The following is a 25,206-nucleotide window of genomic DNA, read 5'->3' as shown; positions in this document are numbered from 1 at the left end:
CAACGTCCTCGCGTGAATCTTTCCTTTTTTTTACGTTTCGATTTCGATTTCGTCGCGTGGCGTGTTCTTTCGTCGATCGATCGTTTGACATTGAAAGGCCAACGGCGTGAGACACCGGTGTCTTACTTGACATTTTTAATAACAAAAAGCTTATTAATAGACTCTGTCAATTCTGATCAGTTGGCTTTTTTTTTTTTTTTTTTTTTTTTGCAATTTTGACGAACGTCTATTCAACCAATAACCAAAGCGTTGCGGCTATCAAACTTTAACTAGCAACTAGTTAGGTATTAATAACTAGTGATTGGTGCAAAAGTGAAAAGCTCTTCAAAGATAAGGTTGAGGTTTGTGCATTTAGAAAAATTGAAATATCCCGCTTCGTAAAGATGTTTCGAGCGATGTCATTGCCGCCACGTCTCGTTCATATTCTCCTTGTGGAGAAACATCTTCGTTTTAATACTTTAGCGATTTTTAATCTATTAACCGACTCTTTGCTGTCAACTCTTATCTAACCGGGAGCCCATCTGCTGGTTTCTCTGCAATTTTAAAGATGACGAAACGTTTATTTCACTTGCAAGAAGAATATGTCCAGATTCGACCATTTAAGGACACTATCAAACTTCAGAAGACACAAACTTGTTACCACTGTTGCAACTATTATTAGTTATTAGCAACTAGTGGCAAAAGTAGAAAACCCCAAGGATAACGTAGAGTCCTTGCATCTAAAAGAATTAGAATATATTCCGTTACATAAAGGTGACTGTTATCGAAGTGATATCATTCTCTGAGAAGAATATTAAAACGTTCACTTGCTTGAAGAAAATCGTTATATTTAATGCGACTACATCGACCGAGTTATATTTGTAAATCAGTTGTTTGAAAGTTGAACGTACGTTTCAATAAAATGACTCGTGTATTATTTATTATTAAGATTTCAATCCATTTCACAAATAATTGTTTAGAAATGGTTCTACGCGAAGTAAATACTACTATAGTCTTTGTAAACATTACAAAAGTTTTAGGAATGTTATTATAAATTTCATTACCCTGTCGAGAGAAAGCAGAACGACATCTCGAGCACTCTGACGATTAATGTAATTTAAATATGATTTAAAAGTCGTAGTGATGATTATACATTCCGCGTGACAGCCGAGACGAAAAGTATTTCGCGCGTGACAAGTTGAATCGGTAAAGCGTCAAGTCGCAACGATAACAAAGACATTGTATTACTTACGTACTTGTACTTATATTACGTGTATTACTTATACTTACTGCTCGTGCTACTCGTGCAGGCTGTGTCACGAGAGCGGCTATCGCGTTTACCGATTTCCTCCCAAGCTCTGCACGTTCTAGACGCATATTCACATACGTGTCTGTCCAGTATCGTATACGGGATGCACTTGCGTAACTCGCTGCAAAGACACGTGCATCGGACACGGACGAGTCCCTCGTCTCCTCTCGCCGCTACTCGCTTATGCGTTCTTTCGCATAACGATATATTATTTATATAAGCGGAGCTGTCCCGGCAAATCGTTGTACTCTGGCAAATTACCGCCAACGCGAACAATGGCCGCCGTTGCGTTCCGGGGGGCCCCATCGTCCGGCTCGCATCGAAATTTTCCAAAACTAACGTCTCCTCATTCTCCCCGACGCGTCTACATACACACCTACTATGGATCCTTCTTGGCGTCGAAAATTAATAAATAAATTATCCGGGAATGAACGCGAGACGGCGAAATCTCGGACAGACGGCGGAGAAAAAATTTTCTTAACCACTTGCGCGCTGGCAATTGATTGCGGACCGTAACGAGTGACCGAACCGTACATAACAATTCGTCGCTTTCTTTTTCTCTTGAACTCGTCGGTATGACACCACTGGATAGAAATGATTGAGAAGTAACAAGTTTTATTATCTTTTTCGCCTGGGTTATATTTGAATATACTTGAAATTGAGAAAATATTGCAATTTTGAGACAAAAGGTTCTCGACGTGCGTGACACGTCATTCCAGCGCAAGTGGTTAGTGTGTAAGATATGTTGTGCAAGGGAAAATGATAAATAATATAGTAAATACTAGCAGTTATCAATGTGTAAATATTAAATAGTAAATAAATGTGTAAATACTAGATAATAATATCACGAGTAACTTTACCCTTTGCGGTAACTGGTTCGCGGACCATAACGAGTGACCGAACCGTACACAATAATATCGTCGCTTTCTTTTTCTTTTGAACTCATCGGTATGATATCACTGGATAGAAATGATAGAGAAATAATAAATTTATTATTTGTTTTGCCTGCGTTATACTGAAATATACTTGAAACTGAGAAAATGTTGCAACTTTGGGACAAAAAATTTCTCGACGTGCGTGGTACGTCATTCCAGCGCATGAGATTAACATCGACAATTACCAGTAAAAAGAATACTTTTTCGAAAATTTATATTTATGCAAAATTTCATGAAAGTCGTGTGTTTTCTTATAAGTGATAAATCTCATAAATTACCTCTAGTAATTTCCGAGATATTCGTCAAAATATAATATATATTCCGGACCCTTAACTTTGAGGTTAGTTTAACCACTTGCGCTGGCGACTGATTGCGGACCATAACGAGTGACCGAACCGTACAACAATTCGTCGCTTTCTTTTGCTTTTGAACTCGTCGATATGATATCACTGAATAGAAATTATGGACAAGTAATGAATTTATTATTTGTTTTGTCCGGGTTATACTTAAATATAGTTAAAACTGAGAAAATGTTGCAATTTTGGGTCAAGAAAGTCTCGACGTGCGTGGGACGTCATTTCAGCAAAAGAGATTAACATCGACAATTATCAATAAAAAGAATACTTTTTCGAAAATTTATATTTATGCAAAATTTCATGAAAGTCGTGTGTTTTTTTAAAAGTGATAAATCTCATAAATTACCTCTAGTAATTTCCGAGACATTCGTCAAAATATAATATATATTCCGGACCCTTAACTTTGAGGTTAGTTTAACCACTTGCGCTGGCGACTGATTGCGGACCATAACGAGTGACCGGACCGTATATAACAATCTGTCGCTTTCTTTTTGAACTCGTCGGTATGATATCGCTGGATAGAAATTACTAAGCAGTCACAAATTTATTATTTGTTTTGCCTAGGTCACGTTTAACAATACTTAAAACTAACTAAAAATATTGCAATTTTGAAACCAAAAAATTCTCGACGCGCGTATCGCGTTATTCTAGCGCAAGAAGTTAAGAGATTAAACGAAAAGAGAGAGAGAGAGAGAGAGAGAGAGAGAGAGTGGGAGAAGTTGTAAGGGAAAAAGAAACGAAGAGAAAAAAAGATAGGCACACGTATCGTACTCGGTCGAGCGGTTCGCGGGCACATTCCCCCCGGTGCACGAGGCTCTGTCCCTGCCGGAAGTGCGCGGCCTCGCGCGCCGTAACGTTATTTTCTGATTTCCCATTCATGGCCTACCGTTTAGTTTCGATTTGCCGCTTCGTTACAACGCCCGGAGATTTACACAGTCCGATAGGATTGTTGCGGGTTAGCGTCTCCCTTCCGCCGCCGATCGCCTCTTCCTCCTTCGCTCTCTCGAGCCGTTAATACGCTCTTCCTTTGCCCGGCAGCTCCACGGTTTTCTGCTCTACCGGTCTATCGTTTCTGCATGCTAGTGGAATACGTTCGCCAACGATACGATACGATACGATACGATACGATGCGACACGCTACGATACGCGTCACACTTCTCCATCTTTTATATAACCGTCTGTCTGTCTGTCTGTCTGTCGTCACCGCCTAGCCCCTATCTCCCCGAGATATCTCGCTTCGTAATCACCAAGTTTTTTATTCCCCCTCCCCCCCAACCCCACCCCACCCCACCCCTTCGCCGTCGACTGGCCGATCTTTCCTGTCAGATAATCCGCTTAGCGTGTACTTTGCATTTCAAATAGGCCGCGCCGCGTCGAGCCGATTGCCAACCACCGCCTCGCTCGTCCGAACCGTTCTGCGAAACGCGTCTTACGAAGTGCGCGGCCTCCTTTCGCGAGGAGAGAGCAAGGGGGAAGTCGCGAGCGCGAGCAAGAGCAGGAGGAAAAACGCGCCGTATGAAATTGTCACGGTGTACTCACGGTGTTCCTGTTCGCTCCCTTCCCTCCCTCCCTCCTCCTTCCCCTTGTGTAGGTATAGATATATCGGCGACGTTGAATGGAAATTTTTATCGGGACTACTCCGGTCGAGGAGGAGGAAAAGAGCCGGTTGAACGAAGGGGTGGAAGGACGAACGCCCGGCAAGGAAGGTGAAGAGAGCGAAAGGGAGCGCAAGGCAGAGAGATGGATAGAGAGAGAGAGAGAGAGGGAGAGGGAGGAGGAGATGGAGGTGGAGGAGAACGTGCGTAGGCAAGGGGCCGAGGAAGCGGCAGGTCCCGAGTGGAGAAAAAGGGAGAAAAGGGGAGAAAAAAGGGAGGAAGAGGGGGATAAAGGAGAAAAACACAGAGGAAGAGAGAGAGAGAGAGAGAGAGAGAGAGAGAGAGAGAGCGTGGTGCACCGTGCCCAGCAAGTAATAAGTTAGTAATAATATTTTCACAATATCTCTCCTGGATTGGATGTTATTTCATTATATTTTATTGCCTCTTACTATTACTCTTGCCGGTGCGCAACCCCCACACTCTCGCCACCCCTGCTCCACCAATACTATCGCAACTACCGTTACTACCACCGTCGCTCGGTTGCGTCCCAGTCGCTCTGTTTTATTATCTCGAGCCTCTCCGTGCCGGGGGAATTCACTCGCGGAACTCATTATTGAGGAGTTTATTCTGCTGTAACCATTGCTACCCGTACCTCCTTCCTTCTCCCTTTCTTTCTTTCTTTCTTTCTTCCTTCCTTTCTTTTTACCTTTCTTCCTTCCTTTCTTTCTTTCTTTCTTTCTTTCTTTCTTTCTTTCTTTCTTTCTTTCCGCCAACTTTTGTCTCTCCGGCCTTTCCTTCCACCACGATTCTTCTCGATCGCCGTCGCCAAATTCCCCGAGAATCGAGAGAGAATCGTCCGAAATAACCCTCTCTCCCTCGGCTTGTTGCACGCATCGGTAAGAAAATTCTTTCTCGTATCGTGTCTTCCTAATTCCTTTTGCTCTGCTCCTTTCGATTCTTCAAGAACCAAAGCTAACGACCGCTCGTGCACGTTTGATGAACAGAAGGCTGCTGGGAGGAGGGACGTCGCGTGCAGCGCATAGACTCGCGATGGAAGAGCGATGAATCTGTCGCGGAGAGAACGGCGGAGCTCTGTTGTCAACGGCATTCCCGACGACGACGACCGAGCTGGCGTTAACGTTGCAGGTAAGCAAACCGTCCGGCCGATCGCCGCCGATATATATCGTTGCAGTTTCGCGTCGCAAGGTTGCGATCTCGAACGCGCGCCACTCATCTTTATTTGCCACGTAATCCACGTCCGGTCGTCGCAGCGGAGAAATAAAAGACGCCGTCATCGAGAAATTGCAGCGAACGATCGTAAAAATATTACGTCAGGCGGCTGTGATGTCGCCGCGTGCGCTCACACGTGTGAACACGCACGCACGTACGTATGTACGTTCATGTTCCGAGTGCGTTGGCATTCGCTGGCGACGCGACGCAATCCCGATTTGTCGCAACGACGCGATTAAACGCACCGATTGTTCGCCCGGTTCTCCTCCGTTGTTCGCCGTTTGCCACCGTTTTACGAACGACGTCGGAAAGTCGCCTAACGCGAGTTTTTTTTTTTTTGCTTAGCCCAAATGGACGGAGTCTTGAAAATTTTTTCGTCTAAATGTTGCGTGTCAGTTTGCCTCATTTGTGATAGATTTTTGTCGATTTTCATTACCTTCTTCACTACCTTCTCAATTTTTCAACTGACAAAAACATGCCCTCTCTCCATATTGGAGAGAATACTTGACCATGGGGTGTTTTTTTTAAGAAGCTTCGTAGATTCGACCTGAATAGAAGAATCTGGAAACTTTTCACTTCTAAATATTATCAGATTGCGTTGTGATACAATTCCATTTATTCTCACCGCTAGTTTTTTTTTTACCAATTGTCAAATTAACAGAAACGTGCTATCTTCTCGTGTTATTAGGGTACAGGGGTCCTCAAAATTAGAGCAATGTTTTATAACAATAAAGATGTCAATTATAATTGCTTTATTTTAAACCAAAAGCTGCAACATGATTTGAAACTTGAAATTACAAATTAAAACATAAATATTTCACGATTCTGCTTCAAATGAAATTGTTTCGTTGTTTCAGTCAAATGATTGCACCTCGATAACAGATAACAATAAAAATAAAAATGTTCTCACATTCTCGTTACAAAAGGGAACTCATAAAAAGTAAACGAAATGTTTATTTACATTTAAAACAAATTACTGCCGATCGGCTCTGATCGGGTTCTTTCTCAGAATTCGAAAAGTAGCTCGAAGTGCGCGCAGAAAAAAGACGAGACGCTTTCTAACAACGTTTGGAGATTCGAAGACATAATTAAATTCATTTAATTAAATATTTTCTAGCGTCTAGTTGTTTATAAATCCAGCAAGTTTATTCGAAGCATACATTTCAATAAAGTCGCGTTCCTAATATAGAGAGGACAGATATTAGGGATAGCTTATCTCCCCCATAAACATTTCAGGCAAAATTCTTGTATCATTCTTATAAGTTAAATTTGACTCGAGACTTTCGGAGAATCACGATAATAAAAGCTCACGCACTTGTAATTCAATTGTAAATTGTACAATTGTTTTTCAAAGAACAACATAACCTAGAAACTTTTGCCAACCGGCTGTTTTAACCTCTTGCCACGCACGTCGAGAACTTTTTGTCCCAAAATTGCAGTATTTTCTCAGTTTTAAGTACATTTCAAACAAATGTTAAATTTATTACTTTTCAATCATTTCTATCCAGTAATGTCGACGAGTTCGAAAGAAGAAGAAAGCGACGAATTATTGTGTACGGTTCGGTCACTCGTTATGGTCCGCAATCGGTCGTCAGCGCAGGTGGCTTAACCAATGGACTCGCCATGCCTTAACGACTATAGAAACAAAGATGATATTATACTAATTACAACATTCGTGAACCGAAGCACCTGTTATTTACAATTGGAGGTTAGATTTTAGATTCTTCTCTTGCACATTCCAGGAAACCTTCCGCCGCGTTAAGCGTGTTAACTCTCCTCGATTTTTTCGCCGAGTTTTCGATCGAAGCGGCCAACTCCGAGGAAAATAATCGTTGGGCGCGAGGGATTCGAAGAGGGCAGAGCGACGAGGCGCCAAATTTTCAGCGCTCGATCGTGTGACAAATGATAAGTGACGAGTGACGGACAGACGGTTCGCGACAACGAAGCAAACTCGCGGCCATCGACGGCCCCTCTCCCCCGCCTCTTTCGACAGAAACGTTCGAGCGTATTAATATAAACTTGCCGTGACTAATGCAACAATTTATCCAGCGGCGGGCATTTAAATGGTTACGACCGGCTCAACCATCCGTCCGAGCGAGTCGACCCGAGTGACGATTCTGTCGCGCGTTAACCCGCACGCGTTTAATTCGTCTCGCCGCTTTCGCGAATTAACTTCCCTCGCCCACGTTCGCTCCTCGCCGCTTTTCTTTCATTTCATCGACGTTTCACTCTCTCTCTCTCTCTCTCTCTCTCTCTCTCTCTCTCTCTCTCTCTTTCTGTCTCTCACTCCGTTCTCCTTTGTCTTTGCGGACCGCTTCCCCATTTCTTTTCATTCCCCCGCTTTCGACCCACTTTCTCGTCGAATTTAATCCAGTTTAAACTCTCTGACCAATTTCGTTCGCCCTTTCGCCACGGCAGACTTTGACACGCACACGCGGCAGCATACGGTGGTTAGATCGCGAGGATTCATTTACGAAATCTTTCGTCGGATTTCGCTGGAAGTATGTTGAAACATACGCTGAATTTTCGTCGGCGCACCTGCTAAAAATTCGACAGTAGCTTTGACCTTTATTTATTATCTAGTAAAGTGTGGTCAATTACATAATTCTACGTCGCGTCTCTCTTCTTCCGTTACGTTTCCTACGTATATTTTTCCGAATTGTTGCACTGTGTTCACGTGTACGCAGATGGAAGATGCCTTTGCCTTTGTCAAAAACGAAACGACTCGTCGCCAGGTATTTTTACCTTTCGATTCACGTGTATGTACACATTCTACTCGAGTATTTTTTACCTTTCGATTCACGTGTATGTACACATTCTACTCGAGTACTTTGTATTTTTGTAAAATTCGTTTTTCGAAATATCAGCAGGCGTAGTCGCCTATATAGTCTGATAAGTCAACCGCCAAAGGATCTAATCTATCTTTCTCCCTTCGATGTACCCCTACTTGTAGCGCGATCGCTAGCGACAGAGAGAGCTACTTTCTCTTCTCCTCTTTCGTTGTCGCGTCGGCGACCCTCGTACGCTTAATTGTTACATTTATAAACGGGGGAGGGGAGGGTGGCGTAGGGTTGGCTCGCGCGACACGTCGAAGGGACAGCGCCGCGCTTTTTCGGACGACGAGAGACGAGTGGCAACCCCTCGTTTCTCCGCCGATCGATATTACCTCGAAACGGACGTATTCGTGCATACGATTTTCTCGGGTCGAGTTACAGAGTTTTACCGAGTCCGAGTCCAAGTTTCTCCAACACGGGACGCGTCGCGAAGTTTCAAACGATGGCGAGAGTATCGACAAGACACTTCACTAGGAGAGCGAGAGAGGATAGCCAGCCGGGGAGAGTTCGGGGAGCAGGACGGACGGAATATCGGACAACTAATTACCTAATCGCTCATTATCTACCGCAAGCTGGGAGACTGGCGACCGGTAGATGGCCGCTACACGCGCAGAGAGCAGCTAGAGGCTCTGCCAGGATGGCTCGTAGAATAGGTTGCCCAGAGGGCCATTGTGATACGCGAAGCAGAATCATGCAGGATCGTATATTATCGATTGGGGGGGGGGGGCGGAGGGGGTTGTTGAGCCTCGACCGTTAACACCCGGTGCCTCTCTGCCAGCGACGACGATACCACACAGATACCTCGATCGCCACCGTGATCATCGTCGTCTAAATTCTCACCCTCGACGTCGTCGATTTCTTTCAACTTTCTCTCCCGTCGAATACAACCGTTTGAATAGAGTGAATATACTGGTGTCTCGCCTTCGTAACGCGTACGGGACGCGCCGTGTTTTGTTGTTTCCAACAGAGAAATCGAAGCCAGCTACCGCCTGCTGCTGCTGGCTCTCCCGATCGAACGGGGAACGTTACGCTCGCGATAACGATGTAACCGGCGGCCCCGGTGATTTATCAATATAGCATACAATTCTGTCTAGCGGCAGAGCTAGTGGTTTCCCGTGGATCTATTTTCGGCCGGCGACGGTCGAATCGAGTATGCAAACGCCGTTTCGGTTCTGAAATAGACAAACGTTTCATTCGAATTGCCGAGTTCTTCCTATTTTAATCTCATCGCCGTCGCCGACGACGACGACGACGACGACGACGACGACGACGAATCTGCGAATCGGACGTTTGATTCTTTCGATCATCGGGCCGAGTCGATGAGTAAGTTCGCTCGCTCGCTTGTGTGTCGTAACTTTTTGTGTGTCGCCGCGATTCATCGCGATGTCATTTCCGACGAGTGTCGAAAAGAGACGAATTAAAGATTTATATGATATTTTCGATGAAACTTGATAGAAGAAAACGTTTAACACCTCCACTCTGATCGTCAGTCGTAAAGCACGGCGCGCCAGACTAGAAGATGCAGCGTTCAAATTGAAGAACCGTGCTGTCACTTTGTTCCCCTACGGGGGAAAAAAAGTGTTTCCGATTCTGAAGAATACTGAAGTCTTTCGTCGCGTCATTATTATCATCGTGCGACGTTTCACGATCGGAACATGATATCCCGCCAAGCTGTTTGTGATATTGTGGCATTTCGTTCGATGTCGAAGACCTGTTGCGAAAATTTCAGTGGGAAGCGTGGCAACATCCTCCGTGTCACCTTTGCGACTCTTTGCGTTCTTTTCGAGCTCGCAAAGCGAAAAATGTCGGACGCGCGACTCAAGACTCCGGGACTTGGAATTTTTTTCGACGAGGAAATAGAAAAACTTGTGTGTCCCGATCGACATTGCGGCGACTACGTAGAGAAATAGCTGATACGTTGTATCGCGAGGTGAATAAACAATTAACACGTTGAATGCCAAAAATAAAATGAGAACGAAAAAATTTGGACGAAGATCTTGAAAATATTCTTTGTATCGCTACCTGTGTCAAATTAGATATTGATGAATTGGTAAGCGTTCTCAGTGTTTTTGCTAAAAATTTTCACATTTTTTAATGTACAAATATATCTTAACATTTTCGTGACGGGAAACATAGTCCTACGTCGTTAAATTGTTATTACGATATTTATCGATATATTTTATATGTCAAGTTCTATTTTATTTTTCAAATATCACCGAAATTGTCACGTAAAGTTAATATGTAGAAAATGTTACTGCCAGTTGACGTAAATTTTATGTACCTGTAAATTCATCATATTCGTTTCATTGAAAAAGAAATATTTTTTCTATACGCGTCTGTAATGTTCAATTTTTTAAAACTCTGAACAACAAACGATCAACAAGTATCACACTCAGCTACAGACTTTTGAAAATTATATTACAAACGTATTCGGCTAGACTGTTAATATTTTGATACATTTTTTAAATTTACAAATATCTTCATCTAGTCAGTGTATCCTCTCGCTGTAAAAGTTGTTGTTTAGTATCTTCATAAATAATATAAATTGAACTAATAAGAAAATATAATAAACTAATACATACACATGGCTATTCAACAAATTTTTGTTGCCCAATGAGGATCTAAACACCCGTGACTCGACTTGCAATGAGATGGGAAACTTGCTTTTCGACTGCCTTTTTTCGTATTTCGACAGGATTACCAGTGTGTGTCGATCGAAACACACGGAATATACGTGTCCGGCGAGAGTAGGAATCCTTGCTGCTATTTCGAACGACATGCAGCAGACCCTTCCTTCCCCCCCTGGTTTGGGCATCTCGAGGCTCGGGTCGAGGCGTGTGCCACGAGCACGGTTCACGGCTTCGTGAGGTCGTCGTGGCTGTTGCTGTCCGATACAGCGGCGTGACGACCCTTAATCCTCTTACGCGCCGCGTGCCACGACTAAATATCAATCACCGATGCGTCGCGGCGCACGTCACCGCATTTCGACGTCTCTCTGCCTTGAGCCGAGTCGTTCTCACCGCGGATCCTCCGAAATTTTCGAAATGTGAGCCGGAAATCGTAGTACAACCGAGCGGGGGGTGATTCTACGTCAAAAGGTAAGAAAAAAATTTGGTATAACATTTTTTTATCCGGAGCTCGGTTTTCGAGAAGATCGACTTGAAAGTTTGTCCATCTCTGCGAACGATTTAGTTGTCCATTCTTCTACCGCGGTCCGAATAGACAAACATTATCTATTGCGCGATTAAAGCAGTACAAAGTGTTCCTACTGATAATTAATTTTTTTGTTCCATATTACTAGTTTCTATTTCAATACTACGATACAGTACACTGTTACAAGTATTGTTGAGAATGTCCTGCTCGTTGCCTGCATACATAAGCTTGCTCGACGAATTAATGACATCTGAACAGAATGTAAGCTGATGTCGGTTTTTAATTTCCCGAATTCCTCCATAATCTTTTCCTTCAAATGTGTAATATTTCAAATATTGTCTTTATAAACTTGTTCTTTGATATGCCCCCATAAAAACAAATCTAGAGACGTGAGGTCCGGAGACTTCGGTGGTCAAACGTTCCTTACCATCGCGGCCGATCCAACACGAATACGTTTGATTTAAAAAATTTTCAACCTCCCTCGTGTAATGTGGCGATGCACCGTCATGTTGGAAAATCATACTCCTTGTAGTAGCTAAGAGTACATCCTCCACCAACGAAGGCAATTCATTGCGTAGAAACTCAAAGATGAACAAACTTTAAAGTCGATTTTCTCGAAAGATATGAGCCTCAGATATGTTGTACCAAATTTTTTTCTTATCCTTTAACGTAGAATCATCCCCTGCTCGGTTGTATTACGAATTCCGGCCCACCCTGTATAATCGTACCTGCGAGCAGCTGCCAGCAGAAGGGAAAAGTAAACATTGCTCGACAAAGATCGAATCGAAACGATCCGAAGGTCCCGGCTGGGAAACTCCCTGTTTTATTGACTACTCGCATAATCTGGAAATCTTCGTTATTTCTAATTCGACTTTCAGCGACTCGCGCGAGCGAAACTGAACGTAGGAGGAGGAGGAGGAGGAGATTGCGCGTGAAGAAAAAAGTACGAGTAAAGAAAATTGGGCGGGAGAGAGGGGCAGAGGGTGAAAAGCGCGAATAGAGGAGCGGAGGGTCGAGGGCCGATCGGAAATAAGCGATACGATCGGGCTTTCAAGCTTTCTTGTAGCGCGTTCCAGCCCGACACGGGGATGACAGCCCGCTGAATAATAGAAGGAGCCACGTCGAGGTTAGATATTCTTACGATCACCGAGAACCCTTCTCTTCCGGCGATACACGGCTAAATCCTTAATAATTCAGCCTTTGGCTCGAGCATTATCCCTGCTTCCGATTGCATACAACTATACGTATATTGTACTAGGATGTATTTGCACCGAACTGCGCGACGTCGTCGTCGTCGTCGAAGCTCGATCGCCTCGCGAGCATTTTCGCGAGAAGAAGATTCGAATTTTGCCGAGTTGAAAAGAAAACTTTATTCAGATTCGAGACTCGAGCTGGTGGAATCTCTGGCTCGAGATTCGCCGGCGCGTGGCCAGTTTAACGAGATCGGCGGACATTTTAAAAGGGCGGGGAACACCGGCTGCCGGGATCGAGCCGGTGTCGTCCCCCTTCAATTATTCAGGTGCAATTAACACGTCAATAGGTCGGTTGCAGCTGGCTGCCGGGGCCATCTTCCGCCAAATACGTACTTCTACCTCTACGTGTACCTTACGCGTACAACACTTTTCTTCCCTCCCCTCTCTTAACCACTTGCGCTGGCGACTGATTGCGGACCATAACGAGTGACCGAACCGTACACAACAATTTGTCGCTTTCTTTTGCTTTTGAACTCGTCGGTACGATACCACTGGATAGAAATTATCGAGAAGTAGTAAATTCATTATTTATTTTGCCTGGATTATACTTGAATATACTTAAAACTGTGGAAATATTGCAATTTTGCTGGCACGTCATTCCAGCGCAAGAGGTTAACGTCGATGACTGCCGATGAAAAGAATGTTTTTTCGAAAACTACATTCACGAAAAAATTTCATCAAAATCGTGTGTTCCCTTACAAGTGGAAAACCCCATCAATTTACGCAAAAACAGTACCTTCAGTAATTTTTGAGATATTCGACAAAATATAATATATTTCGAACCCTCAACTTTGAGGTTACTTTTCATCCCTTTAACAACGACGACTGCCGAAAAGAATACTTGAAAAGAATACTTTTTCGAAAACTACATTTACACAAAATATCATCAAAATCGTGTGTTCCCTTACAAGTGGAAAACTCTATCAATTTACGCAAAAACAGTACCTTCGATAATTTTAAAATATTCGACAAAATATAATATATTCCGGACCCCCAACTTTGAGGTTAGTTTAACCACTTGCGCTGGCAACTGATTGCGGACCGTAACGAGTGACCGAACCGTATACAACAATTTGTTGCTTTCTTTTCTTTTTGAACTCGTCGGTATGACATCACTGGATAGAAATTATCGAGAAGTTTATAAATTTATTACCTGTTTTGCCCGGGTTATACTTAAATATACTTAAAACTGAGAAAATGTTGCAATTTTGGGTCAAGAAATTCTCGACGTGCGTGACACGTCATTCTAGCGCATGTTAACATCGATAATTAACAATGAAAGGAATACTTTTTCGAAAACTACATTTATGCAAAATTTCATGCAAATCGTATGTTTCCTTATAAGTGGTGAATCACATCAAATTACGCAAAAACTGCACTCTCAGTAATTTCCGAAATATTCGTCAAAATATTATATAATTCGGACCCTCAACTTTGAGGTTAGTTTATCCACTTGCGTTAGCTACTGATTGCGGACCATAACGAGTGACCGAACCGTATACATTAATTCGTCGCTTTCTTTTCCTTTTGAACTCGTCGGTATGATATCACTGCATAAAAATTATCGAGAAGTAGTAAATTCATTATTTATTTATGCCTGGATTATACTTGAATATACTTAAAACTGTGGAAATATTGCAAATTTGGGATGAAAAATTCTCGACGTGCGTGGAACGTCATTCCAGCGCAAGTGGTTAACTCCTCGTCTCGTTTCCTCGTCGTCGTCCCTCGATGTACGGATTCGGCCCGATTCCTCTCTCTCTTCTCTTCTTCTCTCGACTTCGACCTAGAGAGCGCGTAAGGAGAGCCGATGAAATTGCCCGCGCGCGAGCATTTGGCATTGACGATGTTGCTGTTGGTAGGTGAAGCGAGGAATGGTAGGGAGAAAGCGCGAGAGGAAAGGCGAACCGGCCGGTCGGACGTGTTCCGCGAAAGTGTACGCTCGTATCGATAGCCGTTTGCCCTTTGCGTGTGTTTGCGTACGTGTGTGTGTGTGTGTGTGTGTGTGTGCACGCGTACCTAACGAACGTAGACACGCGCGCGCGCGGGTATAGTGTATCGGTACAGGTATAGAGAATGGCGCAGAGAAGGGAACGCAGAGGAGAGAAGAGCGAGAGACGTGCGGGGAGCGGTTGAAGGGTGGAGCGGGGGGGCAAGAGGGGGGGATGAAATGCGGGGTCGCAAGTCGGTATTGTCGTCGGTTACAAATCAAATACCCGATATCATTGTTTGGTACAAGCCAGCCACCCGGCCGCCCACCCACTCCCCTTTTATACCACCTCCTCCCTCTCTTTGCCTTCGCCCCTCTCCCCTCCATCGTGTGCTACGTTAACCTCGCCCGCAACCTGTATGCCCTGCCGCGACTGCCACTAATAACTGCCGCCGGAGCCCCCCCCCCCCTCCCGCCACCCACACCTCGTCCTCGTTGTGTCTCTCTCGCCTAGGCCCAATTATCGCCTCTTACCTCGAAGCTCACGGACGAAGCTTCGCCCGCACCATTTCCACCTTTCTTCTTTCGTCGTTTTCACGCGTTTTCCCGAACTTTTCCCACGCTTCGTTCCAGATGTTTCCGAACGAAATGCAGAGAGATCGAGGATCGTAGAGACGAGAGAGGAGAGGGTGGGTCAATCGGGTCGTTGATTGCAGGTTAGCTCGACGAGTCTTCTAGGCTTCGCGAGCAGTCGAAATATTCAGGCCGGCGAGGGTGGTTTTCCTAGTCGTGGATGGATAGCAACGGGAGAAGGAAAGATAGATAGAGAGAGAGAGAGAGAGAGAGAGAGAGGACAGAGATAGGGTGTAAGTGGTACGACGGAATAAAGAGGGTGGTGAAAATAAAAGGCGAGAGCGAGAACGAGAGGAAAATCAAAAGTGTAGGAGGAAAAGGAGGAGGCGAGCGAGACTCGGCTAGGCACCGCAACGGTAGGCGATTAATGATTCAGGGGCAGAATTTCGCGATGCTGAAATATTAAGCACATAACTCTCTCTCTCTCTCTCTCTCTCTCTCTCTCTCTCTCTCTCTCTCTCTCTCTTTCTCTTTCTGCCTCCCTTAACTGCTCTTCTTCTTCTGCCGTTTTCCCCTTGCCCGTCTTTCCCTATGCACCCGTCCTCCCCTCCGTCAACGACCCCTCTTCCATCTTTCTCTTCGTTACTCCCCTTGTACCTTCTCTCCTTCTCTCTCTCTCATTTTCTCCCTATCGTTGCGTATCTTCTCGCGTCTCCATCCGCCTCTTTCTTCCTCATTTGTCTACGACTGAATGTGTACGCACGCGGGTCCTTTCACGTCGCACGTGCGTGCACGCGCACACGCGCGAACGCTTAGCCACACGGCAGCAACAGCCAGCAGTAGCGTCATCAATATTTCTCTTTGCTCACTGTTCTTGCACAATACGTACAAGGCAGCCAGGCAGGCGTCCCTGTAATTCCAGGAGGAACGGCCAGAGCTCGGCCAGAGAGCGACTGTTACCCTGCAGATGGCTAATTTCCAGCCACCGTCTAGTCCGAGCCATCGAAATGTCTTCGACGTGTCTTTTTTTTTTTTTTTTCTTGAGAAACAAACGAAACGCATGTGGCCGAGAAAGCGTAGCGAGAAATGAAAATCCCGACATTTTACGGGGGAGGTCGTTCAGGAGTTCGGTAGTGGAACGGTTAGTTTGCTCGTTTCCGACCGCTTTTCTCATCTCGTATTTTTTCATAACTGGCCCGGCAGCAAGAGCAGAGAGAGAGAGAGAAAGAGAGCGCGTGGCGAAAGTACTGTCGATGGCTGCGGATCGCGGCGTGGTTTCTCCGATTCTCTTGGAACGTCCGCGACTCGGCGAACGACCCGCGGGGACCGATTTCCACCGGACAGCCCCCTCACCGGCGGCAGCGGAACGACGCCCGGACGCTTCGAGTTCTCCACCGCTTCGTGTTCTCGTCCCGCCTTCTTCCAGTCGAAATTTTTCCATTCCACGCGTCTGCGTGTGTATAATACGTATACACACACCTACTGTTTGCAGTTAAACAATATTACGTAGTAAAATTTATGGCCGTGCCCCCCAGGCTAGCCTCGCTCTCGCGCACCCTTGCAACGCTCCGCTTGTTCCCTCTCCTCTCTGTTTCTCGGCGTGCACGGCTGAAAGTATCAACGATATGAGAAATACGAGCGTTATGGCCGGTGCCGCCACCCCAGCCGGTTCGCCAGCCTACGATGATCCACGGCTTAACGGATACTGCCATAAAGCGGCTCTTCTCTTTCTTTCTCTCTTTCTCTCTCTTTCTCTCTCTCTCTCTCTCTCGGCCTCCGCGTTCCCTTTTGTTTTCGAAAAAATCTCCAACGTCCAGCTCGGACCCGCAACCGCTGCCGCGCGAGCAACGGACAGATATACGCGCACCATTCGACGCGAGCTGATGAAAGCAACGAAGGAGATGCGGGTCTGATCGATCGCGTTGTCACGGTACGGAATTTGAAAAAAAGATAGGAACCTCGGCCTATGGAGGAGTCGATGCTCGTTCTCTCCAACTTTTCTTCACATCTGACGAAGATGAACGAAAGGTGACAGTCGTCGTTTCCAACCGATCGTTCGCGACACTCTTCATTCGGCTCCTAATTAACGGTGCCCAATTTTGTAATTTCTCCCCAAAGTCTGACAAATATGAATGTTTTCGACCGTTTCTAATAGTAAATATACTGCACGCAAAAATTAGGGGATACTTAAAAGTGAAAATGAAGCGATAAAAGATAGAAGCATCTGATTTTTTCTTTTTATTAGAGAAGAACATCAGACATTTGACTTCAGTCGTTCGCTATTCTGACATTCTCGTTCAATAACAAAAAAATCAAACGCTTCGTTCTCATTTCGAAATATCCCCTAGTTTTTGTGAGTAGTACACAGCTGTGGCCATTGTTGACAAAGACGAAAGAAACGCGACACTTCGTTTTGGGGCTTCTAGATAATTGCGTTCATAGTTGACAAAGAAAGATGCTCCGTACGTTCACGAACGCTTCTATTCGGCTCCATATTCGGCTCCATATTCGGCTGTTAGGTACCCATGCTCACAGTTTTTCTTCATAGTTCTCTTGACGAAGACGATGAAGGAAAAGTTTCGATCATTCGCGACGAAGCAACGCAACGTAAACGTCCCTCGCGCTTTTATCGCGACGCAATCCAACCAGCCGTAAAAACCGAACGTCGTATTCCCTCTGTGTGGCAGTCCCGCGAGTATCGTTGCTCCAACATCGAAGCTGGAGAGCCTCGATCCGCGCGTTTACGCTTTGAACCGTCTTTGAACTGCATACGACGAGTCGACTCGTCGTCGCGAAAGAATTTGATAGTGACGCGCGTAGATTTAACCCATTGATCGTTTATATGTGTGTCGAGTGTACTCGTCACGAAAACATGGAATTTCTTTCCGTCGTGTCGAAAAGAATTTGCTTTTGCTGCCTGTGGTAAAATTTAGGCAAAATTTGTACATATTTGTGATTTTGGCACGTTTTACTGTACTGTACTTCATGGCGACGAAACGAACGAAGGAAACGCGCGCTTGAAAGTAACGATAATTGAAGAAATCAAACAAAATCGGTACAAAATTAAATTAAATTTGTCTCGGATCATTTTAATTTTGCAAATATTTGATCTTTTTTTTCACTTCTTTTCGTGTACTGACAAGAATTCAAGTATCCTCCACATTTTGAATTTTCAGTGGTGTCTTTTCGCGGAATAATTTCTAAAGGATGAAATGTCAAGTTTCTGTAAATACCGTAAATACCGATGAAATTGAAAATTTTTCAAAGAAACACCGAAAAACCATTTTAACACAATTTTGCATCGTCTAGAAGTAATTAACTCCTTGCGCTGGCGACTGGTTCGCGGACCATAACGAGTGACCAAACCGCACACAGTAATTCGTCGCTTTCTTTTGCTTTTGAACCTGTCGGTATGATATCACTGGATAGAAATGATTGAAAAGTAATAAATTTATGATTTGTTTTGCCTAGGTTATACTTAAATATACTTGAAACTCAGAAAAATGTTGCAATTTTGGGTCAAGGAATTTCTCGGCGTTAACATCGACAATTATCAATAAAAAGAATACTTTTTCGAAAACTACGTTTACTCAAAATTTCATCAAAATCGTGTGTTCCCTTACAAGTTAGCAAATCCTATCAATTTACGCAAAAACCTTCAGTAATTTCCGAGATATTCGACAAAATATAATATATTTCGAGCCGTCAACTTTGAGGTTACTTTTCATCCCTTTAACATCGACGACTGCCGAAAAGAATACTTGAAAAGAATACTTTTTCGAAAACTACATTTACACAAAATTTCATCAAAATCGTTCCCTTATAAGTGGAAAATCCCATAAATTTACGCAAAAACAGTACCTTTAGTAATTCTTGAGATATTCGACAAAATATAATATATTTCGAGCCGTCAACTTTGAGGTTACTTTTCATCCCTTTAACATCGACGATTGCCGATGGAAAGACTACTTTTTCGAAAACTACATTCACGCAAAATTTCATCAAAATCGTTCCCTTATAAGTGGAAAATCCCATCAATTTACGCAAAAACAGTACCTGCAGTAATTTCCGAGATATTCGACAAAATAAAATATATTTTCCGGACCCCCAACTTTGAGGTTAGTTTAACCACTTGCGCTGGCGACTGATTGCGGACCATAACGAGTGACCGAACCGTACACAACAATTTGTCGCTTTCTTTTGCTTTTGAACTCATCGATACGATATCACTGAATAGAAATTATCGAGAAGTAATAAATATCTTTATTTATTTTGCCTAGATTGTACTTAAATATACTTAATAAAACTTGGAAGAAACGTTGAAATTTCGGGACAAAAAATCCTCGACGTTCGTGGCACATAATTCCAGCGCAAGAGGTTAAGCACACCGAAATAAAACGAAACGCTCAAGAATGATAGAATGGTTTCCACGAAACATCGTAGATTTAAACGTAGATCTCCTCGAGTTTGTCTTTTTTACTCTCGTTTGAGCAAGTAGGCTAATATCGCGTCCACGATAACGTAACTCGCGGCGTCCATCGGTGGTAGCGGGAAACGCGAAAGAGGAATTGCGAAATTGGAGAGTTTCTCGGAAGGAAGGAAGGAAGGAAGGAAGGATCTCGCGAGAAGAAGCCGGTGCGGGCAATCGAGGGACCCGTGTGCCGCGAGGGAGGCACTCGAGGCAGAGAGACGGAGATAGTCCCGAAATTCGCGTTAATAGCCATTTAGGAGCGTCTGCCGGAGTCGGAGGGACAGACGCGAACCGTCTCTTTGTACCCTTCTAATTTCATTAGAGAGGCCATCTCTCCTTTCTACCGGCGAGCCGGTAACTCCGTTATCGGCAAGCACCACTCCCTAAACGCGGCCCGTTGATTTATTTTTGCTGTCTCTCGGAGAGAGAGAGAGAGAGAGAGAGAGAGAGAGAGAGAAGGGACAACGGTGCGCAAACGGTTAAACAATCGTCGTCTCGGTGCGTGTGTTTCTCACGATAATGCGAAAAACCGCGGATTCCTCTTTTCGGCGAGCTCTCGGCCAGTCAGAGGCGATCCACTCGTTTAAGTCTCAGGGCGCGGAACCAAGCACGCCGCGAGTTCGAGCCAGATTTTCATTTGTTCGCGGGATACTAAGGACCAACGGAGGAGGAACGTGTCGAACGATGAGGAAGGTGGCGAGGATAGATCGGTAGAGACGATGATCGGTCATCGAACGTCCCGTTGGTAAACATGGCGGTCGATCACGACAGGCGATAGGCCGTGAGAAGAGAGTCTTCTCCGAGAAAGAAGAAGGAGAAGAAGAAGAAGAAGAACACGACAGGAACGCGAATCGGAACAGAACACGAACAACCGGCAGTGACAACGACGATGACGACAACGACGACGACGACGACGATGACGACGACGACGGTGGTAGCAGCGAGACCACCACCACCACTACCATCGGATGGCGGGTATCGTGACCTCCTCTCTCTTCGTCATCGGTGAATCGGGAGTTTCACGAGGCCGATCGGCGTCGGCGGCGGCGGTGGCGGCGGCGGTGGCGGTGGCGGTGGCGGGCCTCCTCTCGGTGGATCCGCGGCGGCAGAGTTTCTCTTCTTCGTGGCGGCGAGAGGAGCGAGAGGCGGCCGATCGCGCGAGCAAGAAAGAAGGAGAGGCGGTATGAGGCGGTCTCCGGGGGCGGCGCCTGTCGGCGCGTCCGATCGGAAGGTGAGCCACCCGATTGGCCGATGCGACGGCGGTGCGAGGGGAACGCGAGGACGCGCGAGCTACGTTGCTTCCTCCACCCGCGACGGTTCTCTCTTCGTGGTCTCGAGCGCGTCGCGGTGTCTTTGTCGCACCGGCGTCGTTACTCTCGCTCGCGCGAACGGCCCTCTCCCCCCTCCGGTTTCTTCTTTATCGCTCGGCCGGCCGTCCCGTTCGCACGTTTCCTCCTCGTCTCGCGCTCGGCTGCTCTCGTGTCCCTGCCGCACCGACCGACCGACCGACCGACCGACCGAGCCGAACCGAGCCGAATCGAGTCGAGTCGTGTCGAGTGGAATCGAGTCGAGCCGCCTTGGCCGTTCTCTTTCGAACCTCGCCTCTCTCTCTCTCTCACTCTATCTCTTTCGTGTTTTCTCTCTCTCCGTCGCACCCACGCGCCACTCACCCCCCTCCCCGCCGTCCGTGTGGCGGCCGCGCGCCTCTTCGTCTTCCCCTCACGTCCCCTCAACGTAACTTCCTCGCCCCTCGTGCCGCGAGCCACGAGTCGGCGCTGGCACCGCTGCAAACACACGGCGTATCGGCGCTCGGCCGCCTCACGGACCTCTCTCTACTGCCGTTCGTGCGAACCGTCGCCGCCGCGAGAGCCTCGTCAGTTGCGACGCGCTCGTCACGGGGTGCAGTTCGTGCGCGCTTCCTCGTGTCGCTCCATCGCTCTTCGCAACGCGCGCGACCGCACACACGACATAACACGACGCACGGCTCGTTCTCCCTCCCCGTTGCGACGTTCCGTTAAGACGAAGAAGCCTCGTTCGTCGTTGTACGTCAAAGTGCTGTTTTACGGGTCTGTGCGTGTCTGTCGAAGGGGGACAGCGTGAGATTCCCGCGACGAACAAGGCCGGAGGAGAAAACGTTTGTTCGAATTTGGTTTGGTTTGTTGTTGGTTTGTGCTCGGACCGAGTAAGACAACACTGCGTCGTGTGTCGACGAGGCGAAAGAGAGAGAGAGAGAGAGAGAGAGAGAGAGGCAATAGTGGCGGCAAAAGACTGAACGCGAGGCGTGCGCGCGCGGCACCGACTACGTCCGCGGTCGTTCGCGTTTTCGAAAGTGGCGCGCGAGCGCGCGCGCCCTGGCGCACGCCAGCCGGTTGGTCGGGACCGGCTCGAGTCGCGACGCCGTGAATCTCGGGTCGATTTGGCGCGAGAAGTTGTTCGGAAAACGATGGATCGCGTGATGTAACGGTTCGTAACGCGTGAAAGAGAAACGAGATTCGACGAGAGAGAAGGCGAGAGATCTGCGAACGCGGTAGAAAAGACAGACAATGTTGGATCGCGGGATAATACTCGGGTGCAAGATCGCCGCGGTGGCGCACCTGTTTGACGCGTAGAGAGGAAAAGAAAGAAAAGAAAGAAAAAAAAAAAGAGAGAACGAACGCGCGTGGTTGGCGGGCAATTTCTCGGGTGGCTGTGTGTACGTGTGTGTTCGCAGATGCGGTCTAGCTGTTGATCGAGCCGCGTTGGCGACCATCGATAATCTGTAAAAGGAGCGCCACCGAGACAGACAAAAACACCTTTCCTCGATCCGAAGAAGAAGAAACGGAGGCAAGAGGCGCGAAAGTCCGCGCCGGAAGGTCGGAGGAGGAGGAGGAGGGGGTGGAGGAGGAAGAGGAGGACGAAGAAGAGAAGAGAAAAGTGGAAGCGGAAACGGTAGTAGTAGTGGAAGAAGCAAAGAAAGAAGAGGTGGAGGAGAAGGAGAGCAAAGAGCACGAGTGCAAGAACGAGGAGCAGCGAGAGGAGGAGGAGGAGGTGGTGGAGGCGGCGGCGGAGGTGGCGGAGGTGGAGGCGGTGGGAAGAAGAGGAGAGGTGGAGAAAGAGAAGGACAACGGGAAGAACGGGAACGGAAACGGAAGCGAGAGTGAAAGAGGAACGGCAATTCGAGAGAATCGGGTCAAGAGAAGGAGATACGACGACGACGACGACGACGACGACGACAACAACAACAACAATAACGACGACGACGACGACGACGACCACGACGACGACGACGACGTGGAGGAAAACATGACGCAGCAAAGCGGTGCTGGGTCGCCCCAGCAGTTCTGCCTGAGGTGGAACAACTACCAGACAAATTTGACCAACGTGTTCGACCAGCTGCTCCAGAGCGAGAGCTTCGTCGACGTGACGTTGGCCTGCGACGGCCACAGCGTGAAGGCGCACAAAATGGTGCTGTCGGCGTGCAGCCCGTACTTCCAGGCGCTCTTCTTCGACAATCCCTGCCAGCATCCGATCGTCATCATGAAGGACATTAAGTGGCCCGAGTTGAAGGCCGCGGTCGAGTTCATGTACAAGGGGGAGATCAACGTGTCGCAGGAGCAGATCGGCCCGTTGCTCAAGGTGGCCGAGAGCCTGAAGATTCGCGGACTGGCGGACGTGAACAACGAGCACGAGCTCACCTCGAGATCGTCCAGCTTGGAGGAGGCGGCGAACGCAGCGGCGGCGGCCGCTGCCGCCGCGGCCGCCGCGGCCATGCACAGGAAGAAACGGCGTCGAATATCCGGCGAGAGATCGCCGCCGCCCAACTGCAGCCCGGACCGGATCATCACCGGCACCGGCATCCCCACGGACGATCAGGACCCGAGCCAAGGCGGCGGGGCGGGCGTGATCGTGCCGGACATTCACAGCATGCTACCGAGCAGCTCGACCCCGCGGTCCCTCGGATCCCCCGGCACGCCCGGCGGCGGCGGCATCGTCTCCGTCACGCCGCAGATCAACCTCCAGGAACTTCCGGTATCGCTGCCCCTGCCGCCGCCGCCGCCGCCGCCCCCTCAGCCCGGCCAGCAGACCCCGCACTCGATATCCGCTCACCACGTGCCCGGCCACGTGACTTCCGGTCCCCACGCCTCCGTCAACCACCTGACCGCTCACGGCCAGCAGCTCTCCGTTCAGCAGCAGCAGCAGCAGCAACAGCAGCAACAGCAGCAGCAACAGCAGCAGCAGCAGCATCATCAACAGGCCGGCCAACCGCCGACACCCGGGGACGATCTCGAGATCAAGCCTGGCATCGCCGAGATGATTCGCGAGGAGGAAAGGGTGAGTCTTTTTCTTTCTTTTTTTTTCACTTCGATTCCGTCTAGTTTTTACGCTAGAAATTTTTCATATACGTGGATGGACCGAAAGAGACAGAGAAGAAAGACACACACACACACACGCGCGCGCGCGCGCACACGCACAGAGAAAGAGAGAGACAGATGGGAATCGATGGGACGTCAAAGCATTTTTGAAAGTTGTTAATTAGGTTTCGCGACGTTAACGAGATTCGCGGGCGGTTGCCGCTTTAGCGAGAAAGTTTCGTCACTCTCTGTGTGTGTATGTGTGCGGGCGTGCGCGCGCGCGTGTGTGTGTGTGTGTGTGGGAGAGAACGAACGCGTCGTGGCGTGGATGGCGAGGGAAATTCGCGAGAAACGACCTTGGAAAAACCGAGTGCCGAGTCTCGTACGCGTCTGCCGCGGCGCGGCCTGGACAAAGTCGCGCGAGGAAAAGACGCGCGAAGCGTTTATAATTGGAGTGTACGGCTGGGCAGGGAGTGGAGGAAGGGAGAGAAAGGTGATCGCAGAGACGAGAAATCGCGTAGGTTAGGGTCGGCGAAACTTCCAATTACGACCGGTGGGAACCGAATGTTTTTATCCCGGAAACGTCGTCTAACGGGCGCAGAGAGCGTGGAAGAGGGAAGAGAGCGAGCGAGCCACGGTGGGCGCGCGAGCCTTTGCCGAAGAGGTCCAATTACCCGGCGATCGGCTTCGACGATGGTGCACTAATTGAGAGTATCAATGAACGTCAATGAGCATAGTCAATATTTGGACGCGGAGCATTCGACCGTTTTGTAACGTTCTTTTTGTTAAAACGAATGACAAATATTGACTACGTATGCGCTCGTTCGCGCGTACGTGACACACACATACCGTCGGCGTGGCAGATGGGAGGTGTAGGGGGGTGGGTGGGGGTATCGACTGTTCTCGTTAATTACATCGGGACGACGGTGTGTCTCCTGCATTATTTATCGTTGCGCCACCGGCGCAAGTTATTAAACGAACAGCTAGTGGCCGCGTGCGCGTTACTCGTGGTGTCTTCTTTCCACCCTCCGGTACCGGAAACGATTTTCGGTCGGCCGCCAGCCGCGAGAAATCGGACTCTAGTCGTAAGTAGATGCATCGAGAATCGACTGCGGCCGTTTACTTGCCTCGATACGATACGATACGTACGCCAAAGAGGAGGAGGAGGAGGAGGAGATCGGTAAATATCGATAGAGAGATTCGTCGTTTGTCGAGCAAAGCGGAAAATCGAGGCCGAGTTATTATTTTTCTATCGGC

The 25,206-nt window shown here is 47.4% G+C and overlaps 1 protein-coding gene across 1 annotated transcript; it reads left to right on the top strand.

Annotated features, from left to right (window-relative positions):
• Window positions 1-5,178: 5,178 nt before the first annotated feature.
• Window positions 5,179-24,028, top strand: LOC122527360 (protein bric-a-brac 2-like; the record flags this gene model as incomplete). The annotated part of the gene is made up of 2 exons (XM_043651469.1): window positions 5,179-5,320; window positions 22,329-24,028. A coding segment is annotated over exon 2 (1,128 nt), but the record flags the coding sequence as incomplete, so codon positions are not given.
• Window positions 24,029-25,206: the final 1,178 nt, after the last annotated feature.

The sequence above is a fragment of the Frieseomelitta varia genome, unplaced genomic scaffold (assembly GCF_011392965.1).
Source record: "Frieseomelitta varia isolate USP_RPSP 00005682 unplaced genomic scaffold, Fvar_1.2 scaffold_215, whole genome shotgun sequence".
Taxonomy (NCBI): domain Eukaryota; kingdom Metazoa; phylum Arthropoda; class Insecta; order Hymenoptera; family Apidae; genus Frieseomelitta; species Frieseomelitta varia.
This window is presented reverse-complemented; position numbering and strand designations above follow the sequence as displayed.